Source organism: Bufo bufo, chromosome 11 (assembly GCF_905171765.1).
Source record: "Bufo bufo chromosome 11, aBufBuf1.1, whole genome shotgun sequence".
Classification (NCBI taxonomy): Eukaryota; Metazoa; Chordata; class Amphibia; order Anura; family Bufonidae; genus Bufo; species Bufo bufo.
In genome coordinates, this window is record NC_053399.1 from 102,198,701 (window position 1) to 102,221,155 (window position 22,455).

At 47.4% G+C, this 22,455-nt stretch overlaps 1 protein-coding gene across 3 annotated transcripts; it reads left to right on the forward strand.

Moving 5' to 3' along the window:
* Nucleotides 1-204: 204 nt before the first annotated feature.
* LOC120982513 (mothers against decapentaplegic homolog 6-like) lies at nt 205-22,441 on the forward strand. Of its 3 annotated transcripts, none has more exons than XM_040412732.1 (5): nt 205-246; nt 19,340-19,381; nt 20,807-21,284; nt 21,365-21,475; nt 21,672-22,441. In XM_040412732.1, the coding sequence occupies exons 3-5, from the start codon at nt 20,864-20,866 to the stop codon at nt 22,205-22,207; spliced, it is 1,068 nt and encodes a 355-aa protein (XP_040268666.1). In that variant the 5' UTR covers nt 205-246; nt 19,340-19,381; nt 20,807-20,863; the 3' UTR covers nt 22,208-22,441. The 3 variants fall into 3 exon arrangements, with proteins under 3 accessions (XP_040268666.1, XP_040268665.1, XP_040268667.1); XM_040412731.1 differs by lacking the exon at nt 205-246 and adding an exon at nt 15,284-15,338; XM_040412733.1 differs by lacking the exon at nt 205-246 and adding an exon at nt 15,294-15,338 and having other exon boundaries at nt 20,810-21,284.
* Nucleotides 22,442-22,455: the final 14 nt, after the last annotated feature.

Consider the following 22,455-nt stretch of genomic DNA (forward strand, 5'->3'; position numbering starts at 1 on the left):
GGATGGACAGAGGGACATTTGTGGGACAGAGGGACATTTGTGGGACAGAGGGACATTTATGGGATGGATGGACAGAGGGACATTTGTGGGACAGAGGGACATTTGTGGGACGTCCGCCCTCAGCTCTGTCGCATTGTGCGGAGGAGTCTATATAAAGAGCAGGAAGCCCCCGGAGGAAACGTGGCGCTCGGGGACAGGCAGACTGGCGACTGTGATGTCACTCAGCGAACACGTCCGAGCTCAGAGGTACTACTACACCCAGCAGGCAGGATGTGGAGGAGCTCCTTATACTGAGCAGTCAGAGGAGCCACGGGGGTAGTGTCAGAGGGACACAGCAATATATCCTGCAGACTATTACACCTCTGACCTCTCTAGAGATCTGCAGAACATCGCTCTGTCCTCTCTACCTCCTGACAGATACATAGTGATATATCCTGCAGATTATTACACCTCTGACCTCTAGATCTGCAGAACATCGCTCTGTCCTCTCTACCTCCTGACAGATACATAGTGATAGATCCTGCAGATTATTACACCACTGACCTCTCTAGAGATCTGCAGAACATCGCTCTGTCCTCTCTACCTCCTGACAGATACATAGTGATATATTCTGCAGATTATCACACCTCCGACCCCTCTAGAGATCTGCAGAACATCGCTCTGTCCTCTCTACCTCCTGACAGATACATAGTGATATATTCTGCAGATTATTACACCTCCGACCCCTCTAGAGATCTGCAGAACATCGCTCTGTCCTCTCTACCTCCTGACAGATACATAGTGATATATTCTGCAGATTATCACACCTCCGACCCCTCTAGAGATCTGCAGAACATCGCTCTGTCCTCTCTACCTCCTGACAGATACAGTGATATATCCTGCAGATTATTACACCTCTGACCCCTCTAGAGAACTGCAGAACATCGCTCTGTCCTCTCTACCTCCTGACAGATACATAGTGATAGATCCTGCAGATTATTACACCACTGACTAGAGATCTGCAGAACATCGCTCTGTCCTCTCTACCTCCTGACAGATACATAGTGATAGATCCTGCAGATTATCACACCTCCGACCCCTCTAGAGATCTGCAGAACATCGCTCTGTCCTCTCCACCTCCTGACAGATACATAGTGATATATCCTGCAGATTATTACACCTCTGACCTCTAGATCTGCAGAACATCGCTCTGTTCTCTCTACCCCCTGACAGATACATAGTGATAGATCCTGCAGATTATTACACCACTGACCTCTAGATCTGCAGAACATCGCTCTGTCCTCTCTACCTCCTGTCAGATACAGTGATAGATCCTGCAGATTATTACACCACTGACCTCTAGATCTGCAGAACATCGCTCTGTCCTCTCTACCTCCTGACAGATACATAGTGATAGATCCTGCAGATTATTACACCTCTGACCTCTCTAGAGATCTGCAGAACATCGCTCTGTCCTCTCCACCTCCTGACAGATACATAGTGATATATCCTGCAGATTATTACACCTCTGACCTCTAGATCTGCAGAACATCGCTCTGTCCTCTCTACCTCCTGACAGATACAGTGATATATCCTGCAGATTATTACACCTCTGACCTCTAGATCTGCAGAACATCGCTCTGTCCTCTCTACCTCCTGACAGATACATAGTGATAGATCCTGCAGATTATTACACCACTGACTAGAGATCTGCAGAACATCGCTCTGTCCTCTCTACCCCCTGACAGATACATAGTGATAGATCCTGCAGATTATTACACCTCTGACCTCTCTAGAGATCTGCAGAACATCGCTCTGTCCTCTCCACCTCCTGACAGATACATAGTGATATATCCTGCAGATTATTACACCTCCGACCCCTCTAGAGATCTGCAGAACATCGCTCTGTCCTCTCTACCTCCTGACAGATACAGTGATATATCCTGCAGATTATCACACCTCCGACCCCTCTAGAGATCTGCAGAACATCGCTCTGTCCTCTCTACCTCCTGACAGATACAGTGATATATCCTGCAGATTATTACACCTCCGACCCCTCTAGAGAACTGCAGAACATCGCTCTGTCCTCTCTACCTCCTGACAGATACATAGTGATATATTCTGCAGATTATCACACCTCCGACCCCTCTAGAGATCTGCAGAACATCGCTCTGTCCTGTCTACCTCCTGACAGATACAGTGATATATCCTGCAGATTATTACACCTCTGACCCCTCTAGAGATCTGCAGAACATCGCTCTGTCCTCTCTACCTCCTGACAGATACATAGTGATATATCCTGCAGATTATTACACCTCTGACCTCTAGATCTGCAGAACATCGCTCTGTTCTCTCTACCCCCTGACAGATACATAGTGATAGATCCTGCAGATTATTACACCACTGACCTCTAGATCTGCAGAACATCGCTCTGTCCTCTCTACCTCCTGTCAGATACAGTGATAGATCCTGCAGATTATTACACCACTGACCTCTAGATCTGCAGAACATCGCTCTGTCCTCTCTACCTCCTGACAGATACATAGTGATAGATCCTGCAGATTATTACACCACTGACTAGAGATCTGCAGAACATCGCTCTGTCCTCTCTACCCCCTGACAGATACATAGTGATAGATCCTGCAGATTATTACACCTCTGACCTCTCTAGAGATCTGCAGAACATCGCTCTGTCCTCTCTACCTCCTGACAGATACAGTGATATATCCTGCAGATTATCACACCTCCGACCCCTCTAGAGATCTGCAGAACATCGCTCTGTCCTCTCTACCTCCTGACAGATACAGTGATATATCCTGCAGATTATTACACCTCCGACCCCTCTAGAGAACTGCAGAACATCGCTCTGTCCTCTCTACCTCCTGACAGATACATAGTGATATATCCTGCAGATTATTACACCTCTGACCTCTAGATCTGCAGAACATTGCTCTGTCCTCTCTACCTCCTGACAGATACATAGTGATATATTCTGCAGATTATCACACCTCCGACCCCTCTAGAGATCTGCAGAACATCGCTCTGTCCTCTCTACCTCCTGACAGATACAGTGATATATCCTGCAGATTATCACACCTCCGACCCCTCTAGAGATCTGCAGAACATCGCTCTGTCCTCTCTACCTCCTGACAGATACAGTGATATATCCTGCAGATTATTACACCTCCGACCCCTCTAGAGAACTGCAGAACATCGCTCTGTCCTCTCTACCTCCTGACAGATACATAGTGATAGATCCTGCAGATTATTACACCTCCGACCCCTCTAGAGATCTGCAGAACATCGCTCTGTCCTCTCCACCTCCTGACAGATACATAGTGATATATCCTGCAGATTATTACACCTCTGACCTCTAGATCTGCAGAACATCGCTCTGTCCTCTCTACCTCCTGTCAGATACATAGTGATATATCCTGCAGATTATTACTCCTCTGACCTCTCTAGAGATCTGCAGAACATCGCTCTGTCCTCTCTACCTCCTGACAGATACAGTGATATATCCTGCAGACTATTACACCTCTGACCCCTCTAGAGATCTGCAGAACATCGCTCTGTCCTCTCTACCCCCTGACAGCTGGCATTAACCCCTCGGTCCCTGGCTGGGTGGCTCCAGGGTGGCGGTCCTGGGTGCTCCCCCTCCCCCGACTTTCAGGGAAAGAGGAAACATTGTCGTCAGTGCAAGATCCAGACTGTCGGGAGCGGAGACGGGAGGAGAACCCTCATCATTCACATCGTCCGCACCGCGGGCTGTATCACACAGGATTAGATACACAGCAGGCTGTATCACACAGGATTAGATACACAGCAGGCTGTATCACACAGGATTAGATACACAGCAGGCTGTATCACACAGGATTAGATACACAGCAGGCTGTATCACACAGGATTAGATACACAGCAGGCTGTATCACACAGGATTAGATACACAGCAGGCTGTATCACACAGGATTAGATACACAGCAGGCTGTATCACACAGGATTAGATACACAGCAGGCTGTATCACACAGGATTAGATACACAGCAGGCTGTATCACACAGGATTAGATACACAGCAGGCTGTATCACACAGGATTAGATACACAGCAGGCTGTATCACACAGGATTAGATACACAGCAGGCTGTATCACACAGGATTAGATACACAGCAGGCTGTATCACACAGGATTAGATACACAGCAGGCAGTATCACACAGGATTAGATACACAGCAGGCTGTATCACACAGGATTAGATACACAGCAGGCAGTATCACACAGGATTAGATACACAGCAGGCAGTATCACACAGGATTAGATACACAGCAGGCAGTATCACACAGGATTAGATACACAGCAGGCAGTATCACACAGGATTAGATACACAGCAGGCAGTATCACACAGGACAGGATTAGATACACAGCTCAGCAGTCAGTATCACACAGGATAGGATTAGATACACAGCTCAGCAGACAGTATCACACAGGATAGGATTAGATACACAGATCAGCAGACAGTATCACACAGGATAGGATTAGATACACAGATCAGCAGACAGTATCACACAGGATAGGATTAGATACACAGCTCAGCAGACAGTATCACACAGGATAAGATTAGATACACAGCTCAGCAGGCAGTATCACACAGGATAGGATTAGATACACAGCTCAGCAGACGGTATCACACAGGATAGGATTAGATACACAGCTCAGCAGTCAGTATCACACAGGATAGGATTAGATACACAGCTCAGCAGGCAGTATCACACAGGATAGGATTAGATACACAGCTCAGCAGGCAGTATCACACATGATAGGATTAGATACACAGCTCAGCAGTCAGTATCACACAGGATAGGATTAGATACACAGCTCAGCAGACAGTATCACACAGGACAGGATTAGATACACAGCTCAGCAGACAGTATCACACAGGATAGGATTAGATACACAGCTCAGCAGACTGTATCACACAGGACAGGATTAGATACACGGCTCAGCAGACTATCACACAGGATAGGATTAGATACACGGCTCAGCAGACAGTATCACACAGGATAGGATTAGATACACGGCTCAGCAGACTGTATCACACAGGACCGGATTAGATACACAGCTCAGCAGACAGTATCACACAGGATAGGATTAGATACACAGCTCAGCAGTCAGTATCACACAGGATAGGATTAGATACACAGCTCAGCAGACAGTATCACACAGGATAGGATTAGATACACGGCTCAGCAGTCAGTATCACACAGGATAGAATTAGATACACAGCTCAGCAGACAGTATCACACAGGATAGGATTAGATACACAGCTCAGCAGTCAGTATCACACAGGATAGGATTAGATACACAGCTCAGCAGACAGTATCACACAGGATAGGATTAGATACACGGCTCAGCAGTCAGTATCACACAGGATAGAATTAGATACACGGCTCAGCAGACAGTATCACACAGGATAGGATTAGATACACAGCTCAGCAGTCAGTATCACACAGGATAGGATTAGATACACGGCTCTGCAGACAGTATCACACAGGATAGGATTAGATACACAGCTCAGCAGTCAGTATCACACAGGATAGGATTAGATACACAGCTCAGCATTTAATATCACACAGGATGGGATTAGATACACAGCTCAGCAGACTGTATCACACAGGACAGGATTAGATACACGGCTCAGCACACAGTATCACACAGGATAGGATTAGATACACAGCTCAGCAGTCAGTATCACACAGGATAGGATTAGATACACAGCCCAGCAGACAGTATCACACAGGATAGGATTAGATACACAGCTCAGCAGACAGTATCACACAGGACAGGATGAGATACACAGCTCAGCAGTCAGTATCACACAGGATAGGATTAGATACACAGCTCAGCAGTCAGTATCACACAGGATAGGATTAGATACAGCAGACTGTATCACACAGGATGGGATTAGATACACCGCTCAGCAGACAGTATCACACAGGATAGGATTAGATACACAGCTCAGCAGTCAGTATCACACAGGATAGGATTAGATACACGGCTCAACAGTCAGTATCACACAGGATAGGATTAGATACACAGCTCAGCAGTCAGTATCACACAGGATAGGATTAGATACACAGCTCAGCAGACAGTATCACACAGGATAGGATTAGATACACAGCTCAGCAGTCAGTATCACACATGATCGGATTAGATACACAGCTCAGCAGAGAGTATCACACAGGATAGGATTAGATACACAGCTCAGCAGACAGTATCACACAGGATAGGATTAGATACACAGCTCAGCAGTCAGTATCACACAGGATAGGATTAGATACACAGCTCAGCAGAGAGTATCACACAGGATAGGATTAGATACACAGCTCAGCAGACAGTATCACACAGGATAGGATTAGATACACAGCTCAGCAGTCAGTATCACACAGGATAGGATTAGATACAGCAGACTGTATCACACAGGATGGGATTAGATACACCGCTCAGCAGACAGTATCACACAGGATAGGATTAGATACACAGCTCAGCAGTCAGTATCACACAGGATAGGATTAGATACACAGCTCAGCAGTCAGTATCACACAGAATAGGATTAGATACACAGCTCAGCAGAGAGTATCACACAGGATAGGATTAGATACACAGCTCAGCAGACAGTATCACACAGGATAGGATTAGATACACAGCTCAGCAGACAGTATCACACAGGATAGGATTAGATACAGCAGACTGTATCACACAGGATGGGATTAGATACACCGCTCAGCAGACAGTATCACACAGGATAGGATTAGATACACAGCTCAGCAGACAGTATCACATAGGATAGGATTAGATACACAGCTCAGCAGACTGCATCACACAGGACAGGATTAGATACACGGCTCAGCAGACAGTATCACACAGGATAGGATTAGATACACAGCTCAGCAGACAGTATCACACAGGACAGGATTAGATACACAGCTCAGCAGGCAGTATCACACAGGATAGGATTAGATACACAGCTCAGCAGACAGTATCACACAGGATAGGATTAGATACATAGCTCAGCAGACAGTATCACACAGGATAGGATTAGATACACAGCTCAGCAGACTGTATCACACAGGACAGGATTAGATACACAGCTCAGCAGACAGTATCACACAGGATAGGATTAGATACACAGCTCAGCAGACTGTATCACACAGGATAGGATTAGATACACAGCTCAGCAGGCAGTATCACACAGGATAGGATTAGATACACAGCTCAGCAGACAGTATCACACAGCATAGGATTAGATACACAGCTCAGCAGACAGTATCACCCAGGATAGGATTAGATACACAGCTCAGCAGTCAGTATCACACAGGATAGGATTAGATACACAGCTCAGCAGGCAGTATCACACAGGATAGGATTAGATACACAGCTCAGCAGACTGTATCACACAGGATAGGATTAGATACACAGCTCAGCAGACAGTATCACACAGGAGAGGATTAGATACACAGCTCAGCAGACTGTATCACACAGGATAGGATTAGATACACAGCTCAGCAGACAGTATCACACAGGAGAGGATTAGATACACAGCTCAGCAGACAGTATCACACAGGATAGGATTAGATACACAGCTCAGCAGTCAGTATCACACAGGATAGGATTAGATACACGGCTCAGCAGACAGTATCACACAGGACAGGATTAGATACACGGCTCAGCAGACAGTATCACACAGGATAGGATTAGATACACAGCTCAGCAGACTGTATCACACAGGATAGGATTAGATACACAGCTCAGCAGACAGTATCACACAGGATAGGATTAGATACACAGCTCAGCAGACAGTATCACACAGGATAGGATTAGATACACGGCTCAGCATACAGTATCACACAGGATAGGATTAGATACACAGCTCAGCAGTCAGTATCACACAGGATAGGATTAGATACACAGCTCAGCAGGCAGTATCACACATAATAGGATTAGATACACAGCTCAGCAGTCAGTATCACACAGGATAGGATTAGATACACGGCTCAGCATACAGTATCACACAGGATAGGATTAGATACACAGCTCAGCAGTCAGTATCACACAGGATAGGATTAGATACACAGCTCAGCAGACAGTATCACACATGATAGGATTAGATACACAGCTCAGCAGGCAGTATCACACAGGATAGGATTAGATACACAGCTCAGCAGACAGTATCACACAGGATAGGATTAGATACACAGCTCAGCAGACAGTATCACACAGGATAGGATTAGATACACAGCTCAGCAGAGAGTATCACACAGGATAGGATTAGATACACAGCTCAGCAGACAGTATCACACAGGATAGGATTAGATACACAGCTCAGCAGTCAGTATCACACAGGATAGGATTAGATACACAGCTCAGCAGACAGTATCACACAGGATAGGATTAGATGCACAGCAGACAGTATCACACAGGATAGGATTAGATACACAGCTCAGCAGAGTGTATCACACAGGATAGGATTAGATACACAGCTCAGCAGTCAGTATCACACAGGATAGGATTAGATACACAGCTCAGCAGACAGTATCACACAGGAGAGGATTAGATACACAGCTCAGCAGTCAGTATCACACAGGACAGGATTAGATACACAGCTCAGCAGACAGTATCACACAGGATAGGATTAGATACACGGCTCAGCAGACAGTATCACACAGTATAGGATTAGATACACAGCTCAGCAGACAGTATCACACAGGATAGGATTAGATACACAGCTCAGCAGTCAGTATCACACAGGACAGGATTAGATACACAGCTCAGCAGTCAGTATCACACAGGACAGGATTAGATACACAGCTCTGCAGACAGTATCACACAGGATAGGATTAGATACACAGCTCAGCAGACAGTATCACACAGGATAGGATTAGATACACAGCTCAGCAGACTGTATCACACAGGATAGGATTAGATACACAGCTCAGCAGACTGTATCACACAGGATAGGATTAGATACACAGGTCAGCAGACTGTATCACACAGGATAGGATTAGATACACAGCTCAGCAGACAGTATCACACAGGATAGGATTAGATACACAGCTCAGTAGACAGTATCACACAGGATAGGATTAGATACACAGCTCAGCGGTCAGTATCGCACAGGATAGGATTAGATACACAGCTCAGCAGACTGTATCACACAGGATAGGATTAGATACACAGCTCAGCAGACAGTATCACACAGGAGAGGATTAGATACACAGCTCAGCAGACAGTATCACACAGGATAGGATTAGATACACAGCTCAGCAGTCAGTATCACACAGGATAGGATTAGATACACGGCTCAGCAGACAGTATCACACAGGACAGGATTAGATACACGGCTCAGCAGACAGTATCACACAGGATAGGATTAGATACACAGCTCAGCAGACTGTATCACACAGGATAGGATTAGATACACAGCTCAGCAGTCAGTATCACACAGGATAGGATTAGATACATAGCTCAGCAGACAGTATCACACAGGAGAGGATTAGATACACAGCTCAGCAGACAGTATCACACAGGATAGGATTAGATACACAGCTCAGCAGTCAGTATCACACAGGATAGGATTAGATACACAGCTCAGCAGACAGTATCACACAGGATAGGATTAGATACACAGCTCAGCAGTCAGTATCACACAGGATAGGATTAGATACACAGCTCAGCAGACAGTATCACACAGGATAGGATTAGATACACAGCTCAGCAGACAGTATCACACAGGATAGGATTAGATACACAGCTCAGCAGGCAGTATCACACAGGAGAGGATTAGATACACAGCTCAGCAGTCAGTATCACACAGGATAGGATTAGATACACAGCTCAGCAGTCAGTATCACACAGGATAGGATTAGATACACGGCTCAGCAGACAGTATCACACAGGACAGGATTAGATACACGGCTCAGCAGACAGTATCACACAGGATAGGATTAGATACACAGCTCAGCAGACTGTATCACACAGGATAGGATTAGATACACAGCTCAGCAGTCAGTATCACACAGGATAGGATTAGATACATAGCTCAGCAGACAGTATCACACAGGAGAGGATTAGATACACAGCTCAGCAGACAGTATCACACAGGATAGGATTAGATACACAGCTCAGCAGTCAGTATCACACAGGATAGGATTAGATACACAGCTCAGCAGACAGTATCACACAGGATAGGATTAGATACACAGCTCAGCAGTCAGTATCACACAGGATAGGATTAGATACACAGCTCAGCAGACAGTATCACACAGGATAGGATTAGATACACAGCTCAGCAGACAGTATCACACAGGATAGGATTAGATACACAGCTCAGCAGTCAGTATCACACAGGATAGGATTAGATACACAGCTCAGCAGACAGTATCACACAGGATAGGATTAGATACACAGCTCAGCAGTCAGTATCACACAGGAGAGGATTAGATACACAGCTCAGCAGTCAGTATCACACAGGATAGGATTAGATACACGGCTCAGCATACAGTATCACACAGGATAGGATTAGATACACAGCTCAGCAGTCAGTATCACACAGGATAGGATTAGATACACAGCTCAGCAGACAGTATCACACATGATAGGATTAGATACACAGCTCAGCAGGCAGTATCACACAGGATAGGATTAGATACACAGCTCAGCAGACAGTATCACACAGGATAGGATTAGATACACAGCTCAGCAGACAGTATCACACAGGATAGGATTAGATACACAGCTCAGCAGAGAGTATCACACAGGATAGGATTAGATACACAGCTCAGCAGACAGTATCACACAGGATAGGATTAGATACACAGCTCAGCAGTCAGTATCACACAGGATAGGATTAGATACACAGCTCAGCAGACAGTATCACACAGGATAGGATTAGATGCACAGCAGACAGTATCACACAGGATAGGATTAGATACACAGCTCAGCAGAGTGTATCACACAGGATAGGATTAGATACACAGCTCAGCAGTCAGTATCACACAGGATAGGATTAGATACACAGCTCAGCAGACAGTATCACACAGGAGAGGATTAGATACACAGCTCAGCAGTCAGTATCACACAGGACAGGATTAGATACACAGCTCAGCAGACAGTATCACACAAGAGAAGCTGTGATCCAGGCTCAGCAGACAGTATCACACAGTATAGGATTAGATACACAGCTCAGCAGACAGTATCACACAGGATAGGATTAGATACACAGCTCAGCAGTCAGTATCACACAGGACAGGATTAGATACACAGCTCAGCAGTCAGTATCACACAGGACAGGATTAGATACACAGCTCTGCAGACAGTATCACACAGGATAGGATTAGATACACAGCTCAGCAGACAGTATCACACAGGATAGGATTAGATACACAGCTCAGCAGACTGTATCACACAGGATAGGATTAGATACACAGCTCAGCAGACTGTATCACACAGGATAGGATTAGATACACAGGTCAGCAGACTGTATCACACAGGATAGGATTAGATACACAGCTCAGCAGACAGTATCACACAGGATAGGATTAGATACACAGCTCAGTAGACAGTATCACACAGGATAGGATTAGATACACAGCTCAGCGGTCAGTATCGCACAGGATAGGATTAGATACACAGCTCAGCAGACTGTATCACACAGGATAGGATTAGATACACAGCTCAGCAGACAGTATCACACAGGAGAGGATTAGATACACAGCTCAGCAGACAGTATCACACAGGATAGGATTAGATACACAGCTCAGCAGTCAGTATCACACAGGATAGGATTAGATACACGGCTCAGCAGACAGTATCACACAGGACAGGATTAGATACACGGCTCAGCAGACAGTATCACACAGGATAGGATTAGATACACAGCTCAGCAGACTGTATCACACAGGATAGGATTAGATACACAGCTCAGCAGTCAGTATCACACAGGATAGGATTAGATACATAGCTCAGCAGACAGTATCACACAGGAGAGGATTAGATACACAGCTCAGCAGACAGTATCACACAGGATAGGATTAGATACACAGCTCAGCAGTCAGTATCACACAGGATAGGATTAGATACACAGCTCAGCAGACAGTATCACACAGGATAGGATTAGATACACAGCTCAGCAGTCAGTATCACACAGGATAGGATTAGATACACAGCTCAGCAGACAGTATCACACAGGATAGGATTAGATACACAGCTCAGCAGACAGTATCACACAGGATAGGATTAGATACACAGCTCAGCAGGCAGTATCACACAGGAGAGGATTAGATACACAGCTCAGCAGTCAGTATCACACAGGATAGGATTAGATACACAGCTCAGCAGTCAGTATCACACAGGATAGGATTAGATACACGGCTCAGCAGACAGTATCACACAGGACAGGATTAGATACACAGCTCAGCAGACAGTATCACACAGGATAGGATTAGATACACAGCTCAGCAGACTGTATCACACAGGATAGGATTAGATACACAGCTCAGCAGTCAGTATCACACAGGATAGGATTAGATACATAGCTCAGCAGACAGTATCACACAGGAGAGGATTAGATACACAGCTCAGCAGACAGTATCACACAGGATAGGATTAGATACACAGCTCAGCAGTCAGTATCACACAGGATAGGATTAGATACACAGCTCAGCAGACAGTATCACACAGGATAGGATTAGATACACAGCTCAGCAGTCAGTATCACACAGGATAGGATTAGATACACAGCTCAGCAGACAGTATCACACAGGATAGGATTAGATACACAGCTCAGCAGACAGTATCACACAGGATAGGATTAGATACACAGCTCAGCAGTCAGTATCACACAGGATAGGATTAGATACACAGCTCAGCAGACAGTATCACACAGGATAGGATTAGATACACAGCTCAGCAGTCAGTATCACACAGGAGAGGATTAGATACACAGCTCAGCAGTCAGTATCACACAGGATAGGATTAGATACAGCACAGTCTAGGACGGAGGTTGTAGTTCAGGCGCGGTCTCTTATCTCCGACTCAAACAGAACTGGGAAGGAAGTGACTGGAGGAAGAGAAATGCTGGATGTACATCGCACAGTACAACTCCTCTCCTGTATATACAGCGCACAGTACAACTCCTCTCCTGTATATACATCGCACAGTACAACTCCTCTCCTGTATATACATCGCACAGTACAACTCCTCTCCTGTATATACATCGCACAGTACAACTCCTCTCCTGTATATACATCGCACAGTACAACTCCTCTCCTGTATATACAGCGCACAGTACAACTCCTCTCCAGTATATACAGCGCACAGTACAACTCCTCTCCTGTATATACATCGCACAGTACAACTCCTCTCCAGTATATACAGCGCACAGTACAACTCCTCTCCTGTATATACAGCGCACAGTACCACTCCTCTCCTGTATATACATCGCACAGTACAACTCCTCTCCAGTATATACAGCGCACAGTACAACTCCTCTCCTGTATATACAGCGCACAGTACAACTCCTCTCCTGTATATACAGCGCACAGTACAACTCCTCTCCTGTATATACAGCGCACAGTACCACTCCTCTCCTGTATATACAGCGCACAGTACAACTCCTCTCCTGTATAGACAGCGCACAGTACAACTCCTCTCCTGTATAGACAGCGCACAGTACCACTCCTCTCCTGTATATACAGCGCACAGTACCACTCCTCTCCTGTATATACAGCGCACAGTACCACTCCTCTCCTGTATATACAGCGCACAGTACAACTCCTCTCCTGTATATACAGCGCACAGTACAACTCCTCTCCTGTATATACAGCGCACAGTACAACTCCTCTCCTGTATATACAGCGCACAGTACAACTCCTCTCCTGTATATACAGCGCACAGTACAACTCCTCTCCTGTATATACAGCGCACAGTACCACTCCTCTCCTGTATATACAGCGCACAGTACCACTCCTCTCCTGTATATACAGCGCACAGTACCACTCCTCTCCTGTATATACAGCGCACAGTACCACTCCTCTCCTGTATATACATCGCACAGTACCACTCCTCTCCTGTATATACATCGCACAGTACAACTCCTCTCCTGTATATACAGCGCACAGTACAACTCCTCTCCTGTATATACAGCGCACAGTACAACTCCTCTCCTGTATATACAGCGCACAGTACAACTCCTCTCCTGTATATACAGCGCACAGTAGAACTCCTCTCCTGTATATACAGCGCACAGTACAACTCCTCTCCTGTATATACAGCGCACAGTACAACTCCTCTCCTGTATATACAGCGCACAGTACAACTCCTCTCCTGTATATACAGCGCACAGTACAACTCCTCTCCTGTATATACAACGCACAGTACAACTCCTCTCCTGTATATACAACGCACAGTACAACTCCTCTCCTGTGTATACAGCGCACAGTACCACTCCTGTATATACAGCGCACAGTACCACTCCTGTATATACAGCGCACAGTACCACTCCTGTATATACAGCGCACAGTACCACTCCTGTATATACAGCGCACAGTACCACTCCTGTATATACAGTGCACAGTACCACTCCTGTATATACAGCGCACAGTACCACTCCTGTATATACAGCATACAGTACCACTCCTGTATATACAGCGCACAGTACCACTCCTGTATATACAGCATACAGTACCACTCCTGTATATACAGCGCACAGTACCACTCCTGTATATACAGCGCACAGTACCACTCCTGTATATACAGCGCACAGTACCACTCCTGTATATACAGCGCACAGTACCACTCCTGTATATACAGTGCACAGTACCACTCCTGTATATACAGTGCACAGTACCACTCCTGTATATACAGCGCACAGTACCACTCCTGTATATACAGCGCACAGTACCACTCCTGTATATACAGCGCACAGTACCACTCCTGTATATACAGTGCACAGTACCACTCCTGTATATACAGTGCACAGTACCACTCCTCTCCTGTATATACAGCGCACAGTACCACTCCTCTCCTGTATATACAGCGCACAGTACCACTCCTCTCCTGTATATACAGCGCACAGTACCACTCCTCTCCTGTATATACAGCGCACAGTACCACTCCATATAAACATGACATGTTGGGGATTCGGGGCGATGCCACATTGCTGGGCACAGTGTTTACTCTGTGGGGTTAGTGACACCCGCGGGGTGGGCGTTAGGCTGTGGCGGGGGAGGGAAGAAGTACAGGAAACTCCATATCTCCCTGTCTACCAGACTGACAGACGCGGAGCCAGCAGGACGCACACTCTGCACGGTAAGACTCGGGGAGCCGGGCGGAAGGGTCACCACTCACCCCACATCTACTCTGCCTTATAACCCCTTCATTACTCACATACTTCTGTGTATCCTGATAACATCCCTGATCCTTAGTAATATCCTCTATAATACTCCAGAGCTGCACTCACTATTCTGCTGGTGCAGTCACTGTGTACATACATTACTTATCCTGTACTGATCCTGAGTTATATCCTGTATTATACTCCAGAGCTGCACTCACTATTCTGCTGGTGCAGTCACTGTGTACCTACATTACTTATCCTGTACTGATCCTGAGTTACATCCTGTATTATACTCCAGAGCTGCACTCACTATTCTGCTGGTGCAGTCACTGTGTACATACATTACTTATCCTGTACTGATCCTGAGTTACATCCTGTATTATACTCCAGAGCTGCACTCACTATTCTGCTGGTGCAGTCACTGTGTACATACATTACTTATCCTGTACTGATCCTGAGTTACATCCTGTATTATACTCCAGAGCTGCACTCACTATTCTGCTGGTGCAGTCACTGTGTACATACATTACTTATCCTGTACTGATCCTGAGTTACATCCTGTGTTATACTCCAGAGCTGCACTCACTATTCTGCTGGTGGAGTCACTGTGTACATACATTACTTATCCTGTACTGATCCTGAGTTACATCCTCTATAATACTCCAGAGCTGCACTCACTATTCTGCTGGTGCAGTCACTGTGTACCTACATTACTTATCCTGTACTGATCCTTAGTTACATCCTGTATTATACTCCAGAGCTGCACTCACTATTCTGCTGGTGCAGTCACTGTGTACCTACATTACTTATCCTGTACTGATCCTGAGTTACATCCTGTATTATACTCCAGAGCTGCACTCACTATTCTGCTGGTGCAGTCACTGTGTACATACATTACTTATCCTGTACTGATCCTGAGTTACATCCTGTATTATACTCCAGAGCTGCACTCACTATTCTGCTGGTGCAGTCACTGTGTACATACATTACTTATCCTGTACTGACCCTGAGTTACATCCTGTATTATACTCCAGAGCTGCACTCACTATTCTGCTGGTGCAGTCACTGTGTACATACATTACTTATCCTGTACTGATCCTGAGTTATATCCTGTATTATACTCCAGAGCTGCACTCACTATTCTGCTGGTGCAGTCACTGTGTACATACATTACTTATCCTGTACTGATCCTGAGTTACATCCTGTATTATACTCCAGAGCTGCACTCACTATTCTGCTGGTGCAGTCACTGTGTACATATATTACTTATCCTGTACTGATCCTGAGTTACATCCTGTATTATACTCCAGAGCTGCACTCACTATTCTGATGGTGCAGTCACTGTGTACATACATTACTTATCCTGTACTGATCCTGAGTTACATCCTCTATAATACTCCAGAGCTGCACTCACTATTCTGCTGGTGCAGTCACTGTGTACCTACATTACTTATCCTGTACTGATCCTGAGTTACATCCTGTATTATACTCCAGAGCTGCACTCACTATTCTGCTGGTGCAGTCACTGTGTACCTACATTACTTATCCTGTACTGATCCTGAGTTACATCCTGTATTATACTCCAGAGCTGCACTCACTATTCTGCTGGTGGAGTCACTGTGTACATACATTACTTATCCTGTACTGATCCTGAGTTACATCCTGTATTATACTCCAGAGCTGCACTCACTATTCTGCTGGTGCAGTCACTGTGTACATACATTACTTTACTTATCCTGTACTGATCCTGAGTTACATCCTGTATTATACTCCAGAGCTGCACTCACTATTCTGCTGGTGCAGTCACTGTGTACATACATTACTTATCCTGTACTGATCCTGAGTTACATCCTGTATTATACTCCAGAGCTGCACTCACTATTCTGCTGGTGCAGTCACTGTGTACATACATTACTTATCCTGTACTGATCCTGAGTTACATCCTGTATTATACTCCAGAGCTGCACTCACTATTCTGCTGGTGCAGTCACTGTGTACATACATTACTTATCCTGTACTGATCCTGAGTTACATCCTGTATTATACTCCAGAGCTGCACTCACTATTCTGCTGGTGCAGTCACTGTGTACATACATTACTTATCCTGTACTAATCCTGAGTTACAGCCTGTATTATACTCCAGAGCTGCACTCACTATTCTGCTGGTGCAGTCACTGTGTACATACATTACTTATCCTGTACTGATCCTGAGTTACATCCTGTATTATACTCCAGAGCTGCACTCACTATTCTGCTGGTGCAGTCACTGTGTACATACATTACTTATCCTGTACTAATCCTGAGTTACAGCCTGTATTATACTCCAGAGCTGCACTCACTATTCTGCTGGTGCAGTCACTGTGTACATACATTACTTATCCTGTACTAATCCTGAGTTACAGCCTGTATTATACTCCAGAGCTGCACTCACTATTCTGCTGGTGCAGTCACTGTGTACATACATTACTTATCCTGTACTGATCCTGAGTTACATCCTGTATTATACTCCAGAGCTGCACTCACTATTCTGCTGGTGCAGTCACTGTGTACATACATTACTTATCCTGTACTGATCCTGAGTTACATCCTGTATTATACTCCAGAGCTGCACTCACTATTCTGCTGGTGCAGTCACTGTGTACATACATTACTTATCCTGTACTAATCCTGAGTTACAGCCTGTATTATACTCCAGAGCTGCACTCACTATTCTGCTGGTGCAGTCACTGTGTACATACATTACTTATCCTGTACTAATCCTGAGTTACAGCCTGTATTATACTCCAGAGCTGCACTCACTATTCTGCTGGTGCAGTCACTGTGTACATACATTACTTATCCTGTACTGATCCTGAGTTACATCCTGTATTATACTCCAGAGCTGCACTCACTATTCTGCTGGTGCAGTCACTGTGTACATACATTCCTTATCCTGTACTGATCCTGAGTTACATCCTGTATTATACTCCAGAGCTGCACTCACTATTCTGCTGGTGCAGTCACTATGTACATACATTACTTATCCTGTACTGATCCTGAGTTACATCCTGTATTATACTCCAGAGCTGCACTCACTATTCTGCTGGTGCAGTCACTGTGTACATACATTACTTATCCTGTACTAATCCTGAGTTACAGCCTGTATTATACTCCAGAGCTGCACTCACTATTCTGCTGGTGCAGTCACTGTGTACATACATTACTTATCCTGTACTAATCCTGAGTTACAGCCTGTATTATACTCCAGAGCTGCACTCACTATTCTGCTGGTGCAGTCACTGTGTACATACATTACTTATCCTGTACTGATCCTGAGTTACATCCTGTATTATACTCCAGAGCTGCACTCACTATTCTGCTGGTGCAGTCACTGTGTACATACATTACTTATCCTGTACTGATCCTGAGTTACATCCTGTATTATACTCCAGAGCTGCACTCACTATTCTGCTGGTGCAGTCACTGTGTACATACATTACTTATCCTGTACTGATCCTGAGTTACATCCTGTATTATACTCCAGAGCTGCACTCACTATTCTGCTGGTGGAGTCACTGTGTACATACATTACTTATCCTGTACTGATCCTGAGTTACATCCTGTATTATACTCCAGAGCTGCACTCACTATTCTGCTGGTGCAGTCACTGTGTACATACATTACTTATCCTGTACTGGTCCTGAGTTACATCCTGTATTATACTCCAGAGCTGCACTCACTATTCTGCTGGTGCAGTCACTGTGTACATACATTACGTCTCCTGCAGCAGAGTACTGCAGAGGAGACCCTGTTCCCCCCCCCCCCCCCCTCCTCCCATACACAGACGGTTGTAGCTTTCAGCCTGTTCCTCCTTCTACAGGCAGCAGCTGTAACCTGATGTCTCAGTCTGATGTCAGTGAGGAGAACCAGGAGGGTGAAGGGACGGTGATTGATGGATACATTTTGATGTTGACTTTTTCTGGTCCTTGGTGTATAGGATGATGGCCGATCTTCAACCACAGAACATCTGACTGAGCTGGTAAGTGTGCAGTGCCTCCTGCCTGGTGGAGGTCTGAGACACCGGTAAGTGTGCAGTGCCTCCTGCCTGGTGGAGGTCTGAGACGCTGGTCAGTGTGCAGTGACTCCTGCCTGGTGGAGGTCTGAGATGCTGGTCAGTGTGCAGTGCCTCCTGACTGGTGGAGGTCTGAGATGCCGGTCAGTGTGCAGTGCCTCCTGCCTGGTGGAGGTCTGAGACGCTGGTCAGTGTGCAGTGCCTCCTGCCTGGTGGAGGTCTGAGACACCGGTAAGTGTGCAGTGCCTCCTGCCTGGTGGAGGTCTGAGACAGCGGTAAGTGTGCAGTGCCTCCTGACTGGTGGAGGTCTGAGATGCCGGTCAGTGTGCAGTGCCTCCTGACTGGTGGAGGTCTGAGACGCTGGTCAGTGTGCAGTGCCTCCTGACTGGTGGAGGTCTGAGACAGCGGTAAGTGTGCAGTGCCTCCTGACTGGTGGAGGTCTGAGACAGCGGTAAGTGTGCAGTGCCTCCTGACTGGTGGAGGTCTGAGACAGCGGTAAGTGTGCAGTGCCTCCTGACTGGTGGAGGTCTGAGATGCCGGTCAGTGTGCAGTGCCTCCTGACTGGTGGAGGTCTGAGATGCCGGTCAGTGTGCAGTGCCTCCTGCCTGGTGGAGGTCTGAGACGCTGGTCAGTGTGCAGTGCCTCCTGCCTGGTGGAGGTCTGAGACACCGGTAAGTGTGCAGTGCCTCCTGCCTGGTGGAGGTCTGAGACGCTGGTCAGTGTGCAGTGCCTCCTGCCTGGTGGAGGTCTGAGACGCTGGTAAGTGTGCAGTGCCTCCTGCCTGGTGGAGGTCTGAGATGCTGGTCAGTGTGCAGTGCCTCCTGACTGGTGGAGGTCTGAGACGCTGGTCAGTGTGCAGTGCCTCCTGACTGGTGGAGGTCTGAGACAGCGGTAAGTGTGCAGTGCCTCCTGACTGGTGGAGGTCTGAGAGGCTGGTCAGTGTGCAGTGCCTCCTGCCTGGTGGAGGTCTGAGATGCCGGTAAGTGTGCAGTGCCTCCTGACTGGTGGAGGTCTGAGACGCTGGTCAGTGTGCAGTGCCTCCTGCCTGGTGGAGGTCTGAGACTCCGGTAAGTGTGCAGTGCCTCCTGCCTCGTGGAGGTCTGAGACGCTGGTAAGTGTGCAGTGCTTCCTGACTGGTGGAGGTCTGAGATGCCGGTAAGTGTGCAGTGCCTCCTGCCTGGTGGAGGTCTGAGATGCCGGTAAGTGTGCAGTGCCTCCTGCCTCGTGGAGGTCTGAGACGCTGGTCAGTGTGCAGTGCCTCCTGACTGGTGGAGGTCTGAGATGCCGGTAAGTGTGCAGTGCCTCCTGCCTCGTGGAGGTCTGAGACGCTGGTCAGTGTGCAGTGCCTCCTGCCTGGTGGAGGTCTGAGACGCCGGTTTCTCTCCTTTCCAGCAGGCTCTCCTGGCTCCAGTTTGGTTCCGGGCCCCGCAGACCGACCGCTCTCATCTTATGTTCCACTCTCGCCGCTCCCTCTCAGTGAGGCAGCTTTGGAAGCAGCGCTGTGTAACACCCAGCCGGGGTCAGGGGGAAGGGGCGCCCTCCCACCCCGAGGACCTCCACAATGCCCTGCGCCCAGCAGTCCACCAGATCCTAAAGAAGCTAAAGGATGAGCAGCGATGGCAGTTGTTGGAGGCGGTGGAAAGTCGGGGGCGCTGGGACTGCGGCTGCATCTGGCTGCCCGGGGAAGCCCGAGCGGGGAAGCAGGTGCTGCCGCCTCAGGTGCTGCTCTGCAGGTTGTACCGATGGCCCGACCTCCGCACCACCACCGAGCTCAAGAGCCTGAGCCACTGTGAGAACTTCTGGAGGAGGAGTGGGGATGGCACCTCTGTCTGCTGCAACCCCTACCACTTCAGCCGGCTGGCAGCAGCGGGTAATGACGGGCAGTAACAGGGACTTGCTCCGGGGTCACCTTGCCTCTCGCTCACTCTTCTTTTTTTCCACCATGAACAGATGGGGGCGCCTCTTCGCTCTACAAGACGAGAGAGTTCGCCCACCTCGCCCAGTCTAAAGTGGTGCCCACCGAGCAGGAGTCCAGCCGCCATCATGTGCGAGGATTACATGGTAAGAGGGGGGGTACTGCATATCTGGTCTGAAGGTTGATGCTGAGTCACAGAGCTGACATTCTAGTGCTGCACACTGTCCAATACACGGCAGGATATTGTCCTAGGATCCAGGGACCAGTCTGAGGCATCTACCCCAATGATGGAGGACACCCCAGATATGCAGCCATGTATGATGAGTCTTCCTGTCGTTGCAGACACCACTCTTTCCAGAGGATCCATGCATGACGGTCACTGGTGTAAGCTGGCATACTGGGAGCACCGCACACGTGTGGGGCGCCTCTACAGCGTCACCGAACCTTCTGTCCACATCTTCTATGACCTGCCCAAGGCCAGCGGCTTCTGTCTGGGGCTCTTGGGCCTTGAGCCTCGCAATGAGACCGTGAGACGGACCCAAAAGAAGATCGGCCAGGGCCTGGTCCTGAGCCAGGAGCAGGGGGAGGTGTGGGTGTACAACCGCAGTGAGCACCCCATCTTCATCAACTCGCCCACCCTGGCCACCGTCTGTGCCCGCGGGCAAGCTGTGCACAAGGTTCTGCCCGGTTACTCCATCAAAGTCTTTGATTCTGAAAAAGCAGCTGATTTATCGGGGCGCTCCGACCTGAGGGATGGGCCCTGCGACACCCACAGCGTTCGTATAAGCTTTGCCAAAGGTTGGGGGGCATGCTATTCCCGGCAGTTTATCACTTCCTGCCCCTGCTGGCTGGAGATTCTGCTCAGCACCTCAAAATGAGCGGCCTAACGATGGATGCGGGGTTCCCTAAAGATGGTCTGTGCATCCTGAAGTAGGGTTCCATCACTGCTGACAAGCTGCCCTCACACAGCATCACCTTCTCAGCCAGATGGTGCTCCATCATCGGGTGCAGGGATCCATCACCAGCACAGGCTCCATCATTGGGTGCAGGGATCCATCACCAGCACAGGCTCCATCATCGGGTGCAGGGATCCATCACCAGCACAGGCTCCATCATCGGGTGCAGG